This window comes from Solenopsis invicta, chromosome 9 (assembly GCF_016802725.1).
Source record: "Solenopsis invicta isolate M01_SB chromosome 9, UNIL_Sinv_3.0, whole genome shotgun sequence".
Lineage (NCBI taxonomy): Eukaryota > Metazoa > Arthropoda > Insecta > Hymenoptera > Formicidae > Solenopsis > Solenopsis invicta.
In genome coordinates, this window is record NC_052672.1 from 13,171,608 (window position 1) to 13,193,207 (window position 21,600).

Here is a 21,600-nt window from a genome sequence, read left to right on the forward strand (position 1 = left end):
AATATATGACTACTTGTTTCAAATGTCCAAAAAAACGAAGGAAAAAGGAAGGGTCGATTTATTATTTTCTACTAATGGTATCATGATCGGATTGGGGAAAGTATATTTTGCATTTTGAAATTTCCACACAAAGAGAACAATTTTGCTGTTAAATACAGATTTAAAAATAATTGTGTTGAACCATTTAAAAATTATTAATATTAATTATTATTATTATTATTTATTTATTATTAATTTTATCAAAACATTGTAACAAATAAATACCTAACCTCACCGGTCGAAAGCAGAAGAAGTGGCAACTTTACATGTTACCCATTGGAAATATTTGTGGATGTGGCTACGTAGTTCAATGTAATCATGTTGCGTATGAAGGGGCGCTAGTGAACGGATGCCAATCACGAGTCCAACACACATGTTTACTATGTGTATAATCTCATTTTACTTTAATATATTCTATAATAATGTTTGTATATAGATTTTGTATTGATGTACATTATAAATGTTTAATCTAAATCAATATATCATAAAATAATTTAATTAAAACTGACATTCTATTAATATCTGTTCTCTTTCTATATAAAGTCTACATTAACAACGAAGTGTATACTATAATTCGTAATATTTATATTTGCAAATAAAGTCTTATCGATGACTGGATGATAAAATTGCGTAACATGAATCATACCATATTAGTACAAGAATCACTTTGGTGTATTTTATTAGGTTAGATCATTTATAATAAAACGGTTCTGTTAGAGATCTCTCTCGTATATTCTGTAAAAGGTGACTATAATAACAAAAAACAATAATCCAATTTGTCAGAAATATTTTACAAAGTGTTACAATTTTTTGAAGCTGACAGTGATCTACTGTTGATTATAAATCTTGAAATATTATTAACATGAACAAAATATTCTTTTATATATTATTTTTCAAAATTAGTGCATTTTAATTCAAATAAATGGATCTCAGATTGATTTAGTATCAATAACTATGTTATAGATTTTAATGTCAGCTCCAAAAAATTAACAGAATACGATGATGAACAGAATGACTATGGAAGCCGAGTAAAATAAAAACTTTTCTCATTTTTAAATAATTATAAAGGGAGAGATTTGGTTTTTGCTGGCAGTTTGTTGTTAGATCAACCAGTTGTGTAGGTAGAATATGAGTTTAATGCTGAGCAAAATATTGCAGCAGTTGGTGCCAGTCTGCTGCAATGTTCTGCTCAAATCTGCTGATAAATCATTAGCATATTGCTAACATTTTTTCTTATGTGTTCCACTGGTTGGTGGAAAGTTGAAGTATCTTTAATCTATTTGTAAGATTATACTGCACATAATTACTGCATTTTGCTTATTACTACCTCAATACAGATTTCTACTTCTCTGTTCATCTTGTGTGATAACTGCCAGTAGATAATGGTATCAAAAGATTAGATAATTGACACTGTGTGATCTCACCACAAAGTAACACTATCAAAAACCATGAACTATTTTTTTTTAGACTAAATTATCACACCATGTGTACTTTCCGGTGATAACTGTGCACAGGAAAGATTACGTTAGTTTACTATCAGTAAACTGAAATGCAATCATGGAATGCAACGACAGTGTATCAGAAATTAGCAGGATGGCAAGCGGTGCTAAAGCAAGAGAACTACTGCCCTTTAACACACTGACAGAGTTATATAATGCTCTGGACAATGGACTAACAGAATTACCATTGATATATATTGCGGAGTCAGTGGATTATGTTTACCGAGGCTCAGATATCATCGCACAGAAAGTTCCACTGGAAAGGGTGGATAGGGCTGATCAGCCCAGGACATTGGTCTGTCATGATATGAAAGGTGGTTATCTCGAAGACAGGTAATTTTACAAAATATCTGCATTATATGTAAACATATGTGAGTTGTAATCATGTCTACATTTGTTTTGTATTTCTACAGATTCTTACAGGGTTCTACCTCTCACGATTCTTATGTGTTTTACCACTGGAGTATCGTTGATACATTTGTTTACTTCAGTCACCATTTCGTGACTATTCCACCTTGTGGCTGGATCACTGCGGCTCATCAGCACGGTGTAAAAGTCCTGGGTACAGTGATCACAGAAGGAAGTAACAATACTTGGGACACGATTCTTGCGTCGCAAGAGAACGCGAGAAGATTCGCAGATGCTCTAGTATTGATTGCAAAAAGTTACCAGTTTGAGGGCTGGCTTCTGAATGTTGAAAATAAGATCAAGCAGGAAGATATTGATAATTTGATTTACTTCGTTAAGTATCTAACAGAGAGTATTCACAATGAGATTGAAGATTCTGAAATCATCTGGTATGACAGCGTTACTAATAAGGGTGAATTAAATTGGCAGAACGAACTCAATGATAAAAACAAGTAATATACTTTAATTTATCAATATCCATATACCCCTATTTCAGCTCTATTAACACGATTAAATAATACAATTATTTTTATTTTAGAGAATTTTTCTTGAACTGCGATGGTATATTCTTAAATTATACCTGGACGGAATTGCGACTGAGCAATAGTTGTCTATTTGCAAAGGAATTAGGTCGCGATATTAAAGATATTTATGTTGGATTAGATGTTTGGGGAAGAGGCTGTCCTGGCGGAGGCGGCTTTAACTCCGCATATGTAAATAATTTTACTACTTCTATTATAAAGCAATATTATATAATGTTATATAAATTATATTTAAAACAATTTTCGTTACCTTATTTTTTTCAATAAACAAAGATAATAAAAATAGTTTTATTTTTTAAAGGCGCTAAATTTGATACGGGAACAAGGGCTCTCAGTAGCAATCTTCGCTCCTGGATGGACACACGAGTATTTTGGTCCAAGCACTTTTTTAATTTTAGAAGATTTATTTTGGGCTCAATTGTTCCCTTATTTATACATACATGTACCTATTTTTGAGGATGACACATTTAAAACTTCTTTCTGTCGAGGTGCTGGTATCTGCTATTATTATAATGGCGAGGTAAGTTTAAATAATAAATATTTTTATTTCTTTAATTAATAAAAAGATATTGAGAATTTTTGTTAAAATTTTTATTATATTTAAAATTAATTTATTTACGCTTGCATGCACGTTTGTTTGCGTTTAGGAACATTTTGAACCGTATATCATAAATGGCGAAAGCACACCCGAGAATAAAGCTTTTTATAATTTGCGAATGCAACAACTGCAGTTGGCAATCCCTGTGCCACATCTACAATTTACGCAATCGAAACTACGAATTCTTAATGATGTTGAAGATAAAAATATTGAAAATGAAAAACAAAGTAGTAATGAACATAACAAAAGTAAGGATGCTAAAAAGAAAGAAACCCGAATAGAACGTATTTATGAAAATAAGAAGAGCATTATACGAGTATGTGATAATATCGTCCAGTTTGAAAAGAAATTATCTGCCGTCGATGTTAATACTTTTGAGTTTTGCAATCAATTTTCTTACAATGGCGGTGGATGTTTAAAGTTAATTACCAAAGATCATAGATTGTATCACAGGTGAGAATACTTCCATTGAAAAATAATAATTTCGAAAAAATATATTGTTAAAATATAATTAGTGTTTAATAAACAATTATATAACTATATGTAATATATAAATTAATTTATATTATATATTATATATTTACAGATTATTCTTGGTTCACATCGATTTGAAGCAAGATATACAGGCAACCATCGTTTATGCAGAACCCGAAATGACTTCTTGGCGAAACGAATTTAACAAAGATCCCATTCTGATTTTGGGTAATAATGGTAATTTAAAATCAGTCTTACCGTATGACTTTGTCAGAGTAAACGCCAAATGGAGAAAATGGTAAGCTTAATAAATTATTAAAAAATGATCATTGACGACGATTGGTTTTACAATTAACCCTGCTTTCCTTACAGCATATATCTGACAAACTTAAGGACCGTAGATGAGATCGGCGTGTCTTTCCGGACAGAATGCGATTGTTACTTAGGCGAGATCGTTTTGGAGAAAAGGAGTCATCGTTTTGGTAAGTACGAAAGTTTCGACGACCGACTTTACAGTTACATTAAAATTCCACGCGAGAGCGAGACAGTCTGCACATAACAAACAGATTACGTCACTATAAAAACACATCGCAGAGTCCTTGATTGAGTATAGAACCACTCCTTAGCGATTACACCTTAGATGCCCTTCCTTCTCCTTCTCCCTCTTGTTTCTATCGTGGCCGATTGAGAGCCACTTGGGTGAAAGGCGCAAGTAAACTGTTCCACGATAAACCAATCGTCTGTGTATTATAGACACCCAATTCCACTTGGCATTCTATCGAGGAATCAGGTGCGAAATCGCGTCGTAACAAAAATATTCTTTAACAATGTTGTTATGGAAGGAAAAAAACGATATTGCTGGTTTGCTGCGAGTTAGCATTTATCAATGATATTTCAATGGCGAAGTCAACATCATTGACATCCTAAGTATTATAATTTGTTGTCCGTGTCCCAATGAGACTTCTATTACAAGGATATCTGCATTCTTCAACAGCAAAATGCATTTCGTGGTGGTACAGCGGATGCAAATTCCGTTACAGCGACTTAAAGACGTGGACGATTAGTTACACCGGATATTACAAATCGTTTGGTATTTGCGCGCTCACACGTTAAAACGAATGGCATTTGTGCCCAAAGGTGGGCATGCGTATCCACACATTGATATATGCATTGTAATCAATGTGCCACCTACTGCCAAGAAGATGGGACGTACATATATTTAATTGCGTTGAGAATCTTCGTTGCCATCGAGTCGCCGACGCTTTCTAGCTTTGCTCAACTAATGACGTGCATGCGCATACAGTATTCTTACGAAATCCTTGAATCTGCGGACTTTTAAATTACTTCTCTCTTATTTAAAAAATTTAAAGAAAATAAAAAAATTCTCTATCACATGCGATTTTTGAGTCACGATAACTTCGTTCTCTCTGTTGAATAGTTTTGCATACAATCCATATTTCAAGTATATATGTCATATATATTTTAAAATATATACACTTTTATATTTTGATGTGTGCATCTTAATTCCGAAATGTTGAATGTCTTTTCGCTTTTTTTCATCTATCTCTATTCGTAATCGCAAGCACACACGCATGCACGTGTACGCATGCGATAGAAAGGGAAAAGAATGTTGATTTATTGCCTGCATCGTTTTGAATGTTTGGAGAATTATGCGGAAGACTACCGCAAAATATTATATCAAATCCATCTAGACCGCAAAGAATTTAATATACTTGGTTTCCTTTATGATTTCACTTATTTCTCACGTCATGAAATTGTATCTACCTTTCAATTATTATTTTTATGGAAGATTATTACGTAAAGAAATATTTTTCAGGCAGAGAACAATTTTTTTTTTCTTTTTATGGAAATATATATGTATTGCCACATACTTTCTTTTGCATTTTTATGTGCATTTAAGTATTCATAATTTTTTCCGATTATAACAATTTATATTCTGTTACAATTTAATTTATTTGTATTGTATTGTTGCCATTTTTATTATTTGCCAAAGAAAATAATAGAAAGAGATGCGTGTGAGAGAACATCCGTTATTTTCTTCCGGTGCAAGATCTAACACGGTTTGTAACATGAACCGAGAGTTTCTTCCTGGATCAATAATTTACAAATGAATTTACAAGAGGTGAAGTGACCGTGACGTTTCCACCGATTATTCGGCGTGTATCGTTCGCTGTTCCACGAAAAAGAAAATTATTCATGGTATAATGCGTCGCTCGCACGTTATTTCTACCGGTACCGGCTTTAATCGTTGATCCTTCTTCCTCAGGATTCCGCTTAATGCATTCTTAAACGCTCCAGGCGATTTGGCGGATTATTGCGTAAAATTTATTCATGTATTTTAATTTATTACTTGCAGGCACTCAGACAAATTCGTCGTTTTTAGCTATCTATACGCTGTCTATATGTATACATATCTATATGCTATTAATATAACAACAATCTTTTTTATTTAACAAAAGTGAAAAGAGTAAGAAATTAAAGTAAAGGAAAAGAAAAATATAACAAAGGAGCTAATGGAAAAATTATGTGATATTAGATTATTCAACTCGATGAGTTATATGTTATAATAAACTTTCACATTTAAATTTGGACAACAGAATTAAAATTTAAACAATATTAGATAAATATAATTTTAATAATGATAATAATAATTTAATATTAGATATCTTTTTATAATATTTATACTCTCACTTTTGAATAACATAAAAATTATTTTATTTAATATAAAACTTGGGGCATGCATAGATTGTAATTTTCTCAAACGATTATACAGTGCTCATGAAAAAGGTCAGATTATTTCATTCTTTAGGAATGCTCAATCGTCAACAGTTTCTCGCTGCCACGAAATGCACACGTCTAACGATTTCTATAAATAATATATTGTTTTGTCAGATTTTCCCTTGGCTCGAACTTTTTAAATTTTCCTCTGTAAATCATATGAGATCAATTTGCAAAATGTGTTAGCTTTCACGTATTATCGATTACGCGGCAACATTTGTTTCTGAAAGGCAGTATTACGGTATTTTTGTGCTTATTTTGCATTATTATCCCGGAGGCGGTGAAAACTTTATTATATCCTTGTGTTTACCTTGTATCTTATACCTTGCATGTCTTTATTATTAATGCATATATTTATTAGAAAAACGTAATTATATAAGAAATAAATTAAACAAGTACAATATATGTAACATTATAATATGATGGAGAATAAAAAACTAAAGGCAATTTTTAAATTGCGGTAACTGAAACAGACTCTGTGGAAAAGTGATATTGTTCAATTGATCACAATTAATTCTATTCAAACCATTAAATGTATTTTGCCTTTACTGTTTAAACATATCATTTTTCACATAGTCTGTTCCAGTTACCGTGTCGTTTAAGAATTGCCTTTAATTTTTCTTTCTTCCTCGTATAATATAACATTAATAACTATACTCAAAATTTAAATTACCAAATATTAAATATTAATTTAATACAGATTACGTTATCAGAGACAAATGAAATAACACTGAAGACATAGTAGAAAGAAAGACATAGTAGAAAGATGGAAGAGTAGCCCTAATTTATTTGAAGATTAGACAACAATTTTACGGATGATTACGGATAATTTTACATTTGGAAAATTGAGAAAAGCAGGAGTCTCTTTTAGAAAGGACAGTGATTCATGAGAGTTACCAATTGATCTGACATTGCGGATCAAGTAGAGCTTTTCGTGTGACGAGCGCAACTCTCGTCGTGACAAAATTGAATTGTCGATCAGCGTAAGCTGGATGTCGAAAACTTTCTCCCGTGGCATGTATGTACCGCATGCGCGCATATTGTATGTAAAATGTGCAAGTAGGCAAGTGCCTGCGCGAGAAATTGATTTTACAGTGATATTTGTCGTACACACTTTCTACGGGCATGTATAGGGTGTCCCACGCTAAGTGCATTCGAATAAAAATTATCGAAACGGCAAGTTCATCGGATTTTTTTTTTGCATCGTCGCTTTGTGACCGTATTTCCGTTTAATTAAAACGGAAGTTGTCCAAGAGCGAGAAAGAAATTTCTCACGGAGTATTATTGGTCGAATAATTGGCGATTGCAAATAAATCCGTTTTGGCAACTGTGAGAAAAATTCTCGTGATCAATACAGTAAATCTCTCTTTCTCCCAATTCCCACGTAATTACGTACGCGATTATATTCTAGCGTAGGGAATTGTTGTTTGGGAAAGAAGATTAAGTCTTAACAGTCTTATACTCACTGTTACTTTCTGTAACATGTGACTACCGTGAAAATGATGCACCTGTGTTGATAGTAAAAGCAAGCATGTGAATTACGTATCAATATTATTAAAGTGAATTATGGTATGGATAGAGATAATTTGATCCAAATGACTTTAACCTTAATTTCGTTTAATTTTATTCACTCGATAAAATAATTCGATCTTAAATCGTGCAACGTATTAATTTCTATTTTTTTTAATTATTCTGACCGGATTACGTTCTTTAATTTGCAAATAAGTCAGCAATAACTTATTTAATTAGCAATTATAGTTAATTAATTACTAATTATAATTAGATATTAATTAATTTTTATTGCTTGTATAGTTTAACAAAAGAAATCCGAGGAAAAGAATAATTTATTCTCTCGCAGTTTTCGTGACGCGCGATACAATCTGATATAAATGCTACAATGTTCCATTACACCCTAATTAAAAAAAAGAATGAATTCGATTGAGGAGGATAATGATTCTTTTTTTTTTTAGTTTGAAAAGGTATTGTTTTCTATGCTAATGTACCACTCTTGCGATTAGCCCCGTATAAAAAGAAATGACGCGGCGCGGAACTTTCACTACACTGATTGCGATTGCAATTTTACGTATGCGTCTAGAAGCGCCTTCTCGACAAATGGATCGTTCTGAAGACAATTTGCGGAGAGAGACCCCCAGACGGCGGCAACGGCAATTCCAGGGCTCGGCTTCTTTTCTTTCGCGTTTCTCCGATGGATGCCGTTTTAGAAAGGCGGCGGAGAAACCTCTAGAAGCGCGTACCGAGAATTCATCTCAGTGGCGTACCGTGTTATCGAGTTTACACGCTTATTTTAACGTATGTCGAATGCCAGCGAGAAGAAGATCGTACAGCATCCACAGAAAGTCTATTTGGTCTTTTAAGAATGATATGTAAAATTAAAGCATTATTTCTGGCGTTTTGATCAGATTTTGTTTAATTTTGATAAGATTTTGTTTAATTTTGATAATATTTTAATGACAATTCCATTATATCTTTCATATAAAAAATTATTCATTGCCGCGAAATTTGTATTTGTATTTAGAGTGTAAGTTTCAAAAAGTTTGATCTTAACGACATATTCTTTTTAAATGTATTCTGTTTCTAATGAAGACAGATTAATTTAATTGGATAAAGAAAGATAATGTTTTAACTTTTCAAAGAAGATTATAAATGTTTTAAATATTTTTCTGTGTAAATTTATTTTTTAAAAGATCATAACCTTTTTAGCAAGCTGAAATATTAAACTCTGTCTTTATCTAATTCTCATTTTATAATATTGCAGATATAATATTCATTTTAACGTTAATTTTATTGCATTTTTTATATTCAATCCATTTTCAAAATTACATATTTTGAATAGTCAGAACCTGTTCAAAAAAATACATATCAAAATTTAAGACAGAATTTTTGAAAACTTTATTGATCAGAGAAGCAATGTTAAATTGTTAACTATTTGTTTGAGACAAATATTCAGTTTTAATGACGTTTCTATTTGCTACTACAGCTCGTGCAAGACTTTTTTAGAGAAGACAATTGTTAACTTCTATGAGAAAACGAGCACGAAAGAAAAGATTATGATATTACGTTCATTTTTATAATATAAAAATATACGAATTAATAGCGCCGATGATCGCACAAATTGTCGTTACGTCGATAAACCGTCATTAGAAAATCAGAAAAGTGACCACGGCATCGAAACGGACAGCGATTTCATTAGAAGTGGCGCAAGTGCCATCATTGAAATTCCAAGCCATAATATAATTTTATTGTGACGTAAGGTATTCTTTGCTTAGTTTCGTATACAAAGCGCCGAGAAATCAGCTGCTTGTAACGTACTGTAAAAAGAAATAATTACGCAACAGCAAAACATAGGGCGAAAAGAAGAGTTCTAGATCCATACGTAAAATGTTTCGAAAAACGATCCACATTTTAATTTAAGACAATTCAGATAATTCGATTGCTTAATATTTTATACGTTATTATTTTCGTTATATTTTTATAAATTTTCTACTAACTCAGGAGATCTTAAAATCCTTCTTTTTTGATACAATAAATACAACTTATTCTAGACTTTCTTTTTAGAACATTTTAATTTTGCGTAATTAAAACTAAAGTAAGAATTGAGGTAACAATGAAGTGAAATTTATATAATAGGCGAAACATAACTTCTTCGACAAGAGAAAATATACAACTTTCCAGGAAAAAGAATTCTCTTTTAATACGGAATCTTTTTCTTCAGAAAATAGAACTTATCAGAACGGAAAGAAAAATTGAGGACTTGAGTTGAAAGAAAAGTTGAAGCTACGCTCTAACACTAAAATATCAAAGACAGTAATTGGCACATTTTGAAACTATAAATGTTATATTTTATTTAACAATTTAACTTGCTTTATTACATAAAACAAGATATAACTAAAATATAACGTTATTTCTCATTTCAAAATGTATTGATTACTCTTTTTAATATTTTAGTGTTTTATTTTTATCTGAGCCCTATTTTTTATATCGCATAAACTGAATTTATGAAAAAAAAATTTAATTTTAAATCTATTTATCCTTTTATAGTAATTTTTTCAAGTAATGTATTAATTGCTAAAATAGTTTATATTTAAAAAAAATGTTTATACGTAATGTATTTAAAGGAATAACAAACTTTAAAAAAATGTCATTAAAAAGACCAGGTAGACATTTTGGTATTTATTAAAGTTTCTGATTTTAAGATTAATATGTTTGATGACGTTCATTCTTGTTTTTTATTTTTATTTTTCTTTCCCCCTCTTGCTTTTATTCGCAAGAAGAAATAGTGAAAAGTGAGAGATTCCATACACGTTATCATAAATCTTACGTGCATTAACGGTTTCGTACGGCACTGTATACGGCAAGCTCTCTTGCTGTATGTAGTACGTACTTGTGTAGAGGTAATGGCCGGGCATGATGTGCAATGCGTGTTGCACGTAGACGGGAGCAGACATTTCAACGACGTATACCAGTAAGGAGGATACCGTAAAGAGGCGCGCACGATTAACTTTTCAGTGTGCCGGACCGCATCCGACTACGTGGCGTTGCGCGGCTCGACTCGTATTCGCCATGCATTGCGGATTACTTGCACACGTATTAGCCAGTATTCTGGCATTCAACTCTCCAACAGTTACATTATATACTTTATAAAAAAAAATCTGAAAATACTTATTTTTATATTACAATGTTTATCCTGACTAGGAAGTAGTGGTCGGTAGACGGAAATAATTAAGAAGAAAGTTTCACGTTGTAGGGTTTCACGTAGTATCATAGTGAAAATAGGTTTTGCCCAGTGCATATATATATATATTTTTTTTTAAGATATTAAATTTATTTTTGTCCAAAAATTCTCGTGATTTACTGTAAGAAAAGATAATTTCAGAAAAAAGTTTAGAACGCGTTGTATGTTTTTGGAACACGGCGTTTACTTGCTTTAGCTCTGTTGTTGTTGCGTGCAAAAATATATCGCAGCAATGCACGAAAGTATGCGCACCAAGCGCCTCGAGGCGAGAAGATATGCTCTAGAAGGTTGCAGAAGACTTTGGCGTGTGTGCTCGCCGCATAAAGAAAACTAATTAGTTAGATACTGAAAGAAAGAAAAGGAAAGAAAACGGATGCCGACTGTATCTCGTATAATGATCGCGAATAGTGCGAGAAAAACGTGAATTCTTCCAAAATATTTATCCCCAAATTATTTATTCCGTCCATTTCTTTTTTTAATTTTAATTTTGGATAAATTATATTGAAGATTATAATGTAACTTATCAAATAATCGAACAAGCTGTAACACTTATCAAATAATGTATAATTGCAAGAGTTACATTTAATTTGTTGAACTATTTCCTCATTTTTCAAACTGAATCAGTTACTGAATATCTTCAATATCTCTTTTCCAATAAGCACTTAAAAAAGGAGAATTTGGTAATAAAAAATGAAAAGTGTTAAGGTTCATAGAGAATAAAAAGATGTGAATGAAGATAAAAATTAGAAATTAAATATAACGCTGTACTCATGCTTGGTTGAATATTATTAGCAATATTTGATATACTCAGAGATTAATCGCGTTCGTTGAAAACAAGGATTCTTCATGCGAGACATGCTTTTGCTTCGTACATGTGTTTTAAAATGCCTTTATTTCTATCCTTTTCTAAAGCGCAACCCTGCTTTATTTCTATTCGTATGATTCATGATTTCTTATATTTATTGTAGCTACCTGAAAAGTGTAAAGAGTTCTGCATTACTTAACCAAATTCAATGGGAAAAAAAACACGATTTTTTTTTACTGATCTCGCTGGATCTAGTACGTTACAACGTGTATATATAAAAGTAGAAATAACTGCAGTTTAATATGCACTTCCGGATTGAGAGACCATACCCAGACACTTCGTTAATGAGTGCAGTCAACTCTTCCTATATTTTATCACCTTCATTCTCAGCGTTTCTTTATTCTTAACGCTCTTAATTATATTAATTACATGTTCTTAACGTCTTCTCTTGTGCTGTTTCTCCGTTACTTTGCCCACGTAATTAGAATAATAATGTTATTTCGAACGTGTGCACAGTGACATTTTCAGTCTATGCATGTGATTGTTAAAATAAAAATGAAACGTGATCGAAAGCGTTAAGAAGAAGGAAATTGATTTCGACGAACAGTTATGGCCCTTTTAAATTTTTCTCCTTCAAAAATAATTCACAGCTTTTAACTAAAATGTTAAAATATGATCTTACAAAATCTTAATAACTCACGAGTTAATATTAAACTATTTTGCGAAAGTAAGTCAGGTGCATTATACTCTGAAAAAAATTTGATAATACATAGCTACAAAATGTTAAATGAAGTATTGCCAATTAAAAATATTTGATTAATTTAACCAAACTAGTGTAGTTTTCTAAATATTCAATAACTTGCCAAACGGTTGGTTATATCATTATGCTAGTAACACTTATTAAATATTTAGAAAAGTAAAATTATTTTTAGTATTAACCAAATAATTAATTGGCATTATTTCACTCAATATTTTATAGCTATTACCAAACTTTTTTCAGCATGAGAATCGTATCTCTAAAAGTACCAAGTGCTCCTAGTAGGACATTCTACGGAATAAAACCATGCAAAAAGAAAGCGATACTTCAGAAATAAATTGAAAATATAGAATATAAGTTTTTCATACAAAATCTTATCTTCGTGAAATTGCGATTAAGACCATTAAATCTAAATATTTAGTTGATACTGAAAAGAGCTATAAATTATAGTTAAATTAATTGCAACCATTTTTTTTCTTCGTGTATGTATGCAAAAAAATATATTATAATTTATAAAAAAAGACAATAGAAATATTTTTTTAAATTACTTACTGTTAGATTATTTGAAACTATTTTAATTAATAGAACGTTATGTCCTTTTACTTTTGCATTAACATAACTGGTATCGGTTCGATGATATAATTTCAAGTTCTTTAAGTTAGGAGCTCTTTTTTATGCTTAAGAAAATATACAAGGATATAAATCTTTCCATCTTTAAAAAGGCATTGATGTCAAAAATAAATTTAAAATTTTATTCTGTATCCTTAATTCATTTCTGCATATATTGCTCTCTTTCGGATTACTATCAGTAGTGGCGGGTCGTTTTTCATGTAAAAAAAGGAACCGGTTGCCGTACAACTTCAGTGCTTTAAAAAAAAACCACGCGAGAATACGAGTAATTCTTATCCTAAACCCGAATGCGTTACGATCGCGTAACTTGCGTACGAATGTATATTAATATGTTTGCCACTAACGAAGTTATGCGAGGTGATCGATCTCTCGCGTCAATTTCGCAAATTCCAGCGCGCTACGGCGCGGAAAGGTCGGAACGGAGGTAGGAAAAGCGGGCGAGTGAGAGCGAGAGAAGGAAGCTGCGAGCCGAAGAAATAGAGGGGCGGGGGAGGAGGGGGAAGAGAAAGAGAAAGAAAGGGAGATACGTAGAGGCGAGCAGATAGGAGCAGCGTACCTGCAATCTACCTGTATACTTCTCGACGCATGACTCCAGTTGCCGATCGAACGTTCGAGAGATCGGTCTCGCGATAGAATTCGGATCTACTTGTAATCGTTAAACGCGCGAAAATTGTGAAAGGGGGATTGCTGTGAATATTTGACGAGATATTTCGTCAAATATACTTCCGATATACGGCGTGATGCGTGGACCATGTGAGTTAAAGGGATTGGCAGTGGTAACACGCTGGTATGTTGATTCGCGACCGTTCCCGTAGATCGCGGACCTTTAACCGAGAAAGTATGAACGTATAATGAGGATTCTCTCGTGCATGTGCAGTTGGGTTGCATTCACGTGATTTGATCAATGATTTTTTGATATTATCATCGTACAATTGTGTAAGATAATTATACAATTGTACGAATTACGATGAATGGCATTTACGATTGTTTGAAAAAAGGAGACGGTATTTCAGAGCGAGAATTGAGATCGATAGAATATCGGTGAGTCTATATACCACGCAAAAATGATTTTTATCTATATGTAACAGCTTAAATTTCATGTTTCCTACGTAAAATTGCACGCGACAGTTGATTTAACAAACATTAGATATTAATTAAAAAAGGAACGTATAAATATATTTAAAAGAAAAGTGCAGTTGCATATGATTGAATTGCATTGCGTGTATGTAAAGAGTACAATCCATCAATCGATTTTGTTTATCATTCTACGTATAAAATGCGATTTTACGGTAAAATCAACGAGAAGAGTGCACTTTACAAGATATTGTTTTACATCATAAATATTGTGTTTCAAATGAAAATACATTAAAGCCCACTTTACACGATCTATAATTTACGACAGAATTCAAGATAGAATTCTATTTATAATTTTATATATCAAATTATGAATATAATTATAGATGAGAAAAAATTGTTATATTATAATGAATCATAAATTGATTTAAGATTATGTGTAGAATATTTGTTTGTTTCTTTTGAGTATTGTTTTTTAATTCTGTCACAAATTATAGATTGTACAAAGCGAGCTTAGGTCAAAAGAAATATTTTGTAAAATATTCACTTTTTAACTTTTATTTATTTACACATAGAATAAAGAGACAATTTATTTGTATATTAAAACAAATATTTTAAAAATAAGAGTAATCTTTAAATCTCTGAAGTGATTCTATCTGGAATAAAAATATGTGTGCGTATGTATGTGCGCTGTTCAAGAGATTCTTTTTGAAATTAAACAATCTTTATTTGAAACATTTTTTTTTCAAAAGACCTATTTCCAAATTATTCGAGTGTAATTTTTTTTTTATTTTTTAATGGGACACTGTACTGAATGGAACTCAGCGAGAGATTAGTCTCGCAATAAATCTTTGAATTGCAAAGAAATAAAGATACTTTCTGGCCTCATAGAAAGCAGAGCTGAAAAGCATTGCAAAGTGCAAAGATTCCGCGGAGCGCTGGCCAGAGCGCTCCGGTGAATGTAATAATGATCTCCGTCAAGCCCTCGAAACGCTCCGAGAAATGCCTCGCAGCCGTAAGAACGGTCCGTTACGTATGTTTATTCACGAGTGCGAGAAGTCGAAGATTCGAAGATAGAACATTCACTAGATATAAATATTTTAGTTAAAATTAGTGTTTGTACGATTAATTCCTCAATTTACTAAATATGTATCAATGTTTTGAGTTTCCAACAGTAAACGTCAGAATATTTTTATAATATATAATCTAAAACTTTTTAAATATATATTATATATATTTTTTTTTTATTTATATAATACATGAATTTTAAAAATTTATATGTATATATAAAATATGTGATTATTGTAATATCGAAAACTATTCGTTAAAAAGTTTGCAAGATAGCATAACGTATGCATATATGTAATATCTCGACATAAAATATAATTATATCACGCAAAGTATACATATACTCGCTGAGCTGATAACTGATATTTTCCGAGAATTTCATATTCTACGTTATTATTAGGATCTTCTGCAAATATAATAAAAAATATTCTGCATTTAATGATTTCCTCAATTAGTGAAACAGGTAGCAAGCACGTGAAGTGTTCTGTTTCTCTAATTTCAAATTAAAAACTTTTACATTTCTCTTTATTGGATCTTATTCAATAAGTTCGAAAGATGTAATCAAACTGAAAGTTATAATATTCCACAAATGAATCCGACCGAGACGATCACGAAATTGGAAATTTCTGATTTAACGCAACGAGTTGTACCATACTTGTAATAATTTTTGCAAATTATCCCATTCGTTTCACATCGGCCGATGCCTTTCCCTGTATGCACGAGTAAATCTCATATAAATTTCAAATAATATTCTTTCACATGTCACTCGTCTTCGCGCTAAACAAAGAGATAATTATTCAAAATAGTGTCCTGATAAATGACGACCATAGCATTCGTATCAAATTAACGGAGTTTTTATGCAAAATTAAATAAAGCAAAATTATACAGGCATGGCTTCATTAATGCACGAACTTAATTAATTTATATGTTGAAAAAGTTACGATGCGGTCTAGAAATTGTCTTTATAATCAGAAAAATAAGAATATCATTTTTATGCACATATTTATAATACATTTTAACTTTTTTATTCTAGCTAAATAATATTTGTTGCACATAATATGTATCTAATTGATTATACATATAGCTATATATTATGTATTTACAATATACAACTGTTTTACATAACTTTATCTCCTAAGATCAATGACAATCTGATGTTGGTTATCCCTGATAATAGCGTATATCTTTTCTAAAACGTGAATTAACTAAAACAGAATAAACTAATTAATTAAAACAAGTAATTAAATAAATAATTATTGGCTCATTTAATGAACATTCGCACTTGTAGGCTCGTATTGACCCAGATTTTCGTCGCTATTAATTAATTAAATTCGTATATAATTGAAACAGAGAGGACTATGTTTACATATACGATTTACAATACAGAGCATGTGACCGATTACTCTCATATTGTTGTTTAAAATTAAAATTTATTGTATAATTAAGAGATCATTGAATACATTCTCTTTCATGCTATTTTCATTGCATCTTTAATAACAAATGTATCTTTTATTATATGTTTATTACATGTTTATTATTATTTTTTATTATCTATTATTATATGTTTTATTATATGCACACGCATGCCTATACAAAGTGCCATATTTTAAAAGTCACCTAAGTAAATTCAAAAAAAGTAAATTTTATTTTAAAAAATTGCTTAAATATTTCATAGTTTTAGGAATAACAATATAAGATACTTAAAGTATCTTATATTGTTATTCTATCCCCTTTAAGTGATCAATAAAATAACTCATATTATGTAACTTTATGAGTCATAAATGATGTAACTTATTTATTTGTGATATTACATTTGTTTTGTTTATCTCATTTACGAATATTATAGAATATTTTTTATTTATTTCCAGATAATTCCGATTCTGAGTACGTTGCCAGTCGTATTAGTGATTACCACGTTCAACAATTTGTTTCGGATTCGTCATAGCTGTATCATTAATCCAACAGTTATAATCAATTTTAACGGATATAAATGATAATATATTTTACTACTGATTTTACATAATTTTCACAAATATTTAAGAAGGTAGATTTATCAGCAATAATCTATAATCAAATTTTTATTTTTATCTGAACATAAAATAAATATACCGCCATATATACTGAGATATATAAGATCAAATAAAATTCAGAGAATGTATGAACGAAGATAACGTGACCTTAATGAAATCCTACACGAAACATAATTGAATTAAACCAGCACCAAAAAAATACATTGTCGTGAGGCTATGCTCGAAATAATAGCGAGCAAAAAATTGTGAAAATTTTGCAAGTCTGCCGAACAACACTGTCACCACAGTTAACACATTATCGAACTTTGAGTCTCTACTTTGAATTTTAAATAATATTACCAGCAAACAGCATCATCTCTAGCAATTTAGAAGAAAATTATCTGGAGCAAGAGTAGTAATTTGATGGGGCATGATATTATTATAAAGTGATGTATGATTGATTCGCTCGGAGAAAATCATGGAAGACACAGCGATCGCCCTTGATTCCACGGTGAGAAGTCAAAATTCAAGTCACTCGAAGGAATCGAAGGACTCGGTCAATTCGGAACTGAAGCCGGAAAGTTATCTAGAATCAAAACACTCGAAAGATGTCCTTATCCCGGAAAAGCAACAGCTGCAACAACAGCATCAGCTATCAAAACGCGCAGAAGATCAACAGAATCTGCGGACATCTTCAGAAGCCAAGGATGACTCTAATTTACTCATGTTCACGTCTTGCGGACAATTACTGCTTGGTAAGTATCGATGCAAGAGAATTTCCCAAGTAGTTTCATTAATTATCACGTTGATATTAATATTAATTTTTAACGACGTATATAATTAGGCCTTCGGCAAATTTTCTTTATATGTATATAACATATTATTAATTTCATTTTATGCTTTATTTCATGATATTATATATTAATATATTTTTTGTAATATATTATTAAAATTAATTCTCTAACAGTGAAGAAGATGAGAAATGATTCATGTATTTTGTATTCAGGTATTGTCTTAGTCGTCTTTGGTATCTTGGTGCTCGTTCACGGTGCTTCCTTGGGTGGATCTGGTGCAGGACTCTGGGCAGGTGCAGCCGCCCTAGTTGCTGGTGCGTTAGGAGTGGTTGCAACATTAGCGGCCTCGTCCACCAAAACAAATTCTGCTTTTTCGTCCGCTCATCTCGCGTCCAGCTTAATCGCTCTTGCTCTTTCGAATATGGCAACTATAACGGCATTAACGGCGGTCGTCAGGGATTCACAGAGGACACCAGACGTGTCATTTCTCAGCCTTTCGGTATGTTGTTTACATTCTCATATAGCTATTTCGTGATTCAGCCGTTTAAATATTTAATGTGACATTTAAAAAAAAGAATTAATGATTTTTTTGCCTAAATCAATTCTCATTATTCTGTGTATATAAAAAGGTGTGGTACCTTTCCTCTTTTATTCCATAGTACTACGCTGTATTTCAACATTTCTGTGTCTTACATTTTTATCTTTTATTTTCTCTTTACATTACTCTCTTTTTCTCAATTAATCCGTTACACAATTTTTCATCACATTAAATTTTAAGAAAGCAAATAGGTCAGAAAATATTTTTATTTTTTAAATTTTTTATTCGACATTTATTTTTAGATTAAATTAACTGTATAATTCATAACCGTAAATATTCTTGCTTCGTGGCTTAGAAACTTTAATGTACGTTTTAGGGTGATGATAGCGATGTGATGGAAGTAGATAACGGCTTGGCGGGTTTGCTAGCGAGCATTGGCCTATTAGTGGCTAGCGTGGCAGAGCTACTAGTATCCGGTTATAGCTGTCTGACCTTGACACCGAAGTTATGCGGCTGCCTGCGAGCAAGCAATACAGACGAGGTGATGATCGACGGTCACCTCAAAACGCGCAATATGGTTCACCAGTGGGTCGTCACGCAAAATCATATGCCGACCAAGAACCAACAGCCACCTGTCTACGTGGTGCACCCGATGCCAGTGCCAATGCATCCGATGATTCAGGTAAACGCTTTCGGTCTCTTTTTCCCACGACCTCAATAGCTATAATTTGTTGGGGTAGGACAACCCCTTCTGTTTGTGCTTATGTATATCTGTCGCTTTTCCACTCTCCATTTTCTTTTCCTCCCTTTATTTTTTTTTGTTTTTTTTCTAGATTTTTTTCTACCTTTTATTTATTTTCTTTCCTTTCTTACGATGCTCGAGTACTTCTTTTATTCTATGGTAACATTGTTTTCTCTAAATTTCTGTGTCCTAGATTCTTGTCTTCTGTTTTTTTTTTCCATATTACTCTCATTTTCTTATACAATTTTTCACGTCAAATTTTTCAAAAATACGAATAACTTTTTTAAGTACACCTGTTTCTTAATATCTTATTGGATAAATTAGAGTATATTGAGTAAAATAGGACAGCTATGCATGTATGTATAAATGGGGAGATCCCATAAGAATAAAAAATTCTTTGCATTAATTACAGCCACCATACGGCATGCCGTCGACGCCCGGAGGATTTGTATCTGCTAGATCTCTTCCGATCTCGACACCGATGCCATATGGTGCTATGCCCGTACTGTCCCACATGTCTCCGTACGTCGGACGACCGCAATCTCAAATGGTGAGCTTTTAAATATACATAAGATAAAAACGGATATAACGCTTTACAGTAAATTAAGAACGAAAATTATATTTTCAAATTAATCATAAAATTATAGCAGTTGAATAAAAAAATATCTTGATACCGACACAATAGATTCAATAAAAAAGTAAAATTTGATGATTTTTAAATTATATTTCGATAGACAACAAAAGATATCCAAATAAAAAAATAATAAGTAGTTGAATGAAAAAGTGATATGAACTTTCAGATTTTAGACATACTGTTTTTGTATTTTAATTTGCTTGAAAATTAGTTCGTTTATTAATCCACTTAATCACCTTAAACAATTGCTTATTCCTAATTGACATGTATTTGACTTTAGTTCCGATCAAAGCACAAACGTCAACCGTTCGCAGATCAGGAGGAGGCAAAGAGGCATATTGAAATGAAAAACGAATCTCCAAAGATGTCATCGCCTGAAGATCAAGTTGATCTGGCGCAAACTTACACAGGATTGGATAAAAGAATTTCCGAGGAGTTTATTTCGATCGCAATGGATCCAGACAGAAAATCAAAGCTTTCCAGTTATCATGGCAGCGAAATTGGAACCACAAAAACTTTCTGATTTTTATTCACAAAATTGAAAAATTTTAAACACAAAAATGAAATACTTGCTCATGATTTATAGCTACTTTAGATACAATCTTGTATCTAAAATTATGGATTTAAAAATCAATCTTACATACTTCAGTACTTTAAACTTTAAACATACTCAAATATATTGAATTTTTAATTATCACCTTATTTAAATTATTACACTTGTTCTCAATCATTTAAAACTGTTTAAAAGTGGAAAGACATCAAATCGTTAACAAATAAAATGTTACGTTTATTACTTATTATAAATCTTTGTAATTGTCTCGAAGTCTGTTGATACAATTATAAATGTTTATACTCATTATTCCTTATCGACGTGTTATATGTTACGTAACTTATTAATTCTTAGTGCTCTTCAAGTTAAAGAAAATTGAAGAACAAAATAGATAAATAACTTGTGCAATACGAAGTAACGAATATAAAGATTTGTAATATAATTTTATAGACAGAATTATATGTTCAGAATACTGTTGTCTTCCTCAAAAAGAGACAACCTTTGAATTTATATAATGTTATCTATGCATGGACTCAGCCTTCTTAATTTGTCGTATCTATATTTTTTTACAAAGTAAAATTATTATATTTTTTAGTCATTTATTAGTAACATTAATAAAATAATTAATTTTTTATTAATGGAAACGTTTCTATGATATTAAAATCTCTGTTACCTTTAGATGATGAAAAATGAAGGTTGAGTTGTATTGCATTAATTTTTTAAGCATATTTAAAGATAATATTACATATAATGATAATATTATATATAATTACAATAAATAATATTTTAATTATCTGTTCATGTTATCTATTTCAGTTTTATTGAGATACCTACTAGATGTTATTGATTTAAACAATTATTATATTGTACAGTCATAATTTCTTTAT

At 31.3% G+C, this 21,600-nt stretch overlaps 1 protein-coding gene across 7 annotated transcripts; it reads left to right on the plus strand.

Moving 5' to 3' along the window:
• The first annotated feature begins 375 nt into the window (after positions 1–375).
• Positions 376–21,512, plus strand: LOC105193463 (cytosolic endo-beta-N-acetylglucosaminidase). Of its 7 annotated transcripts, none has more exons than XM_011157914.3 (9): positions 376–783; positions 1,507–1,871; positions 1,952–2,398; positions 2,485–2,659; positions 2,790–3,008; positions 3,136–3,539; positions 3,673–3,858; positions 3,933–4,042; positions 17,315–17,675. In XM_011157914.3, the coding sequence occupies exons 2-9, from the start codon at positions 1,597–1,599 to the stop codon at positions 17,389–17,391; spliced, it is 1,893 nt and encodes a 630-aa protein (XP_011156216.1). In that variant the 5' UTR covers positions 376–783; positions 1,507–1,596; the 3' UTR covers positions 17,392–17,675. The 7 variants fall into 7 exon arrangements, with proteins under 7 accessions (XP_011156216.1, XP_011156217.1, XP_039309176.1 ...); XM_011157915.3 differs by lacking the exon at positions 17,315–17,675 and adding an exon at positions 7,060–8,039; XM_039453242.1 differs by having other exon boundaries at positions 407–425.
• The last annotated feature ends 88 nt before the right edge of the window (positions 21,513–21,600 follow it).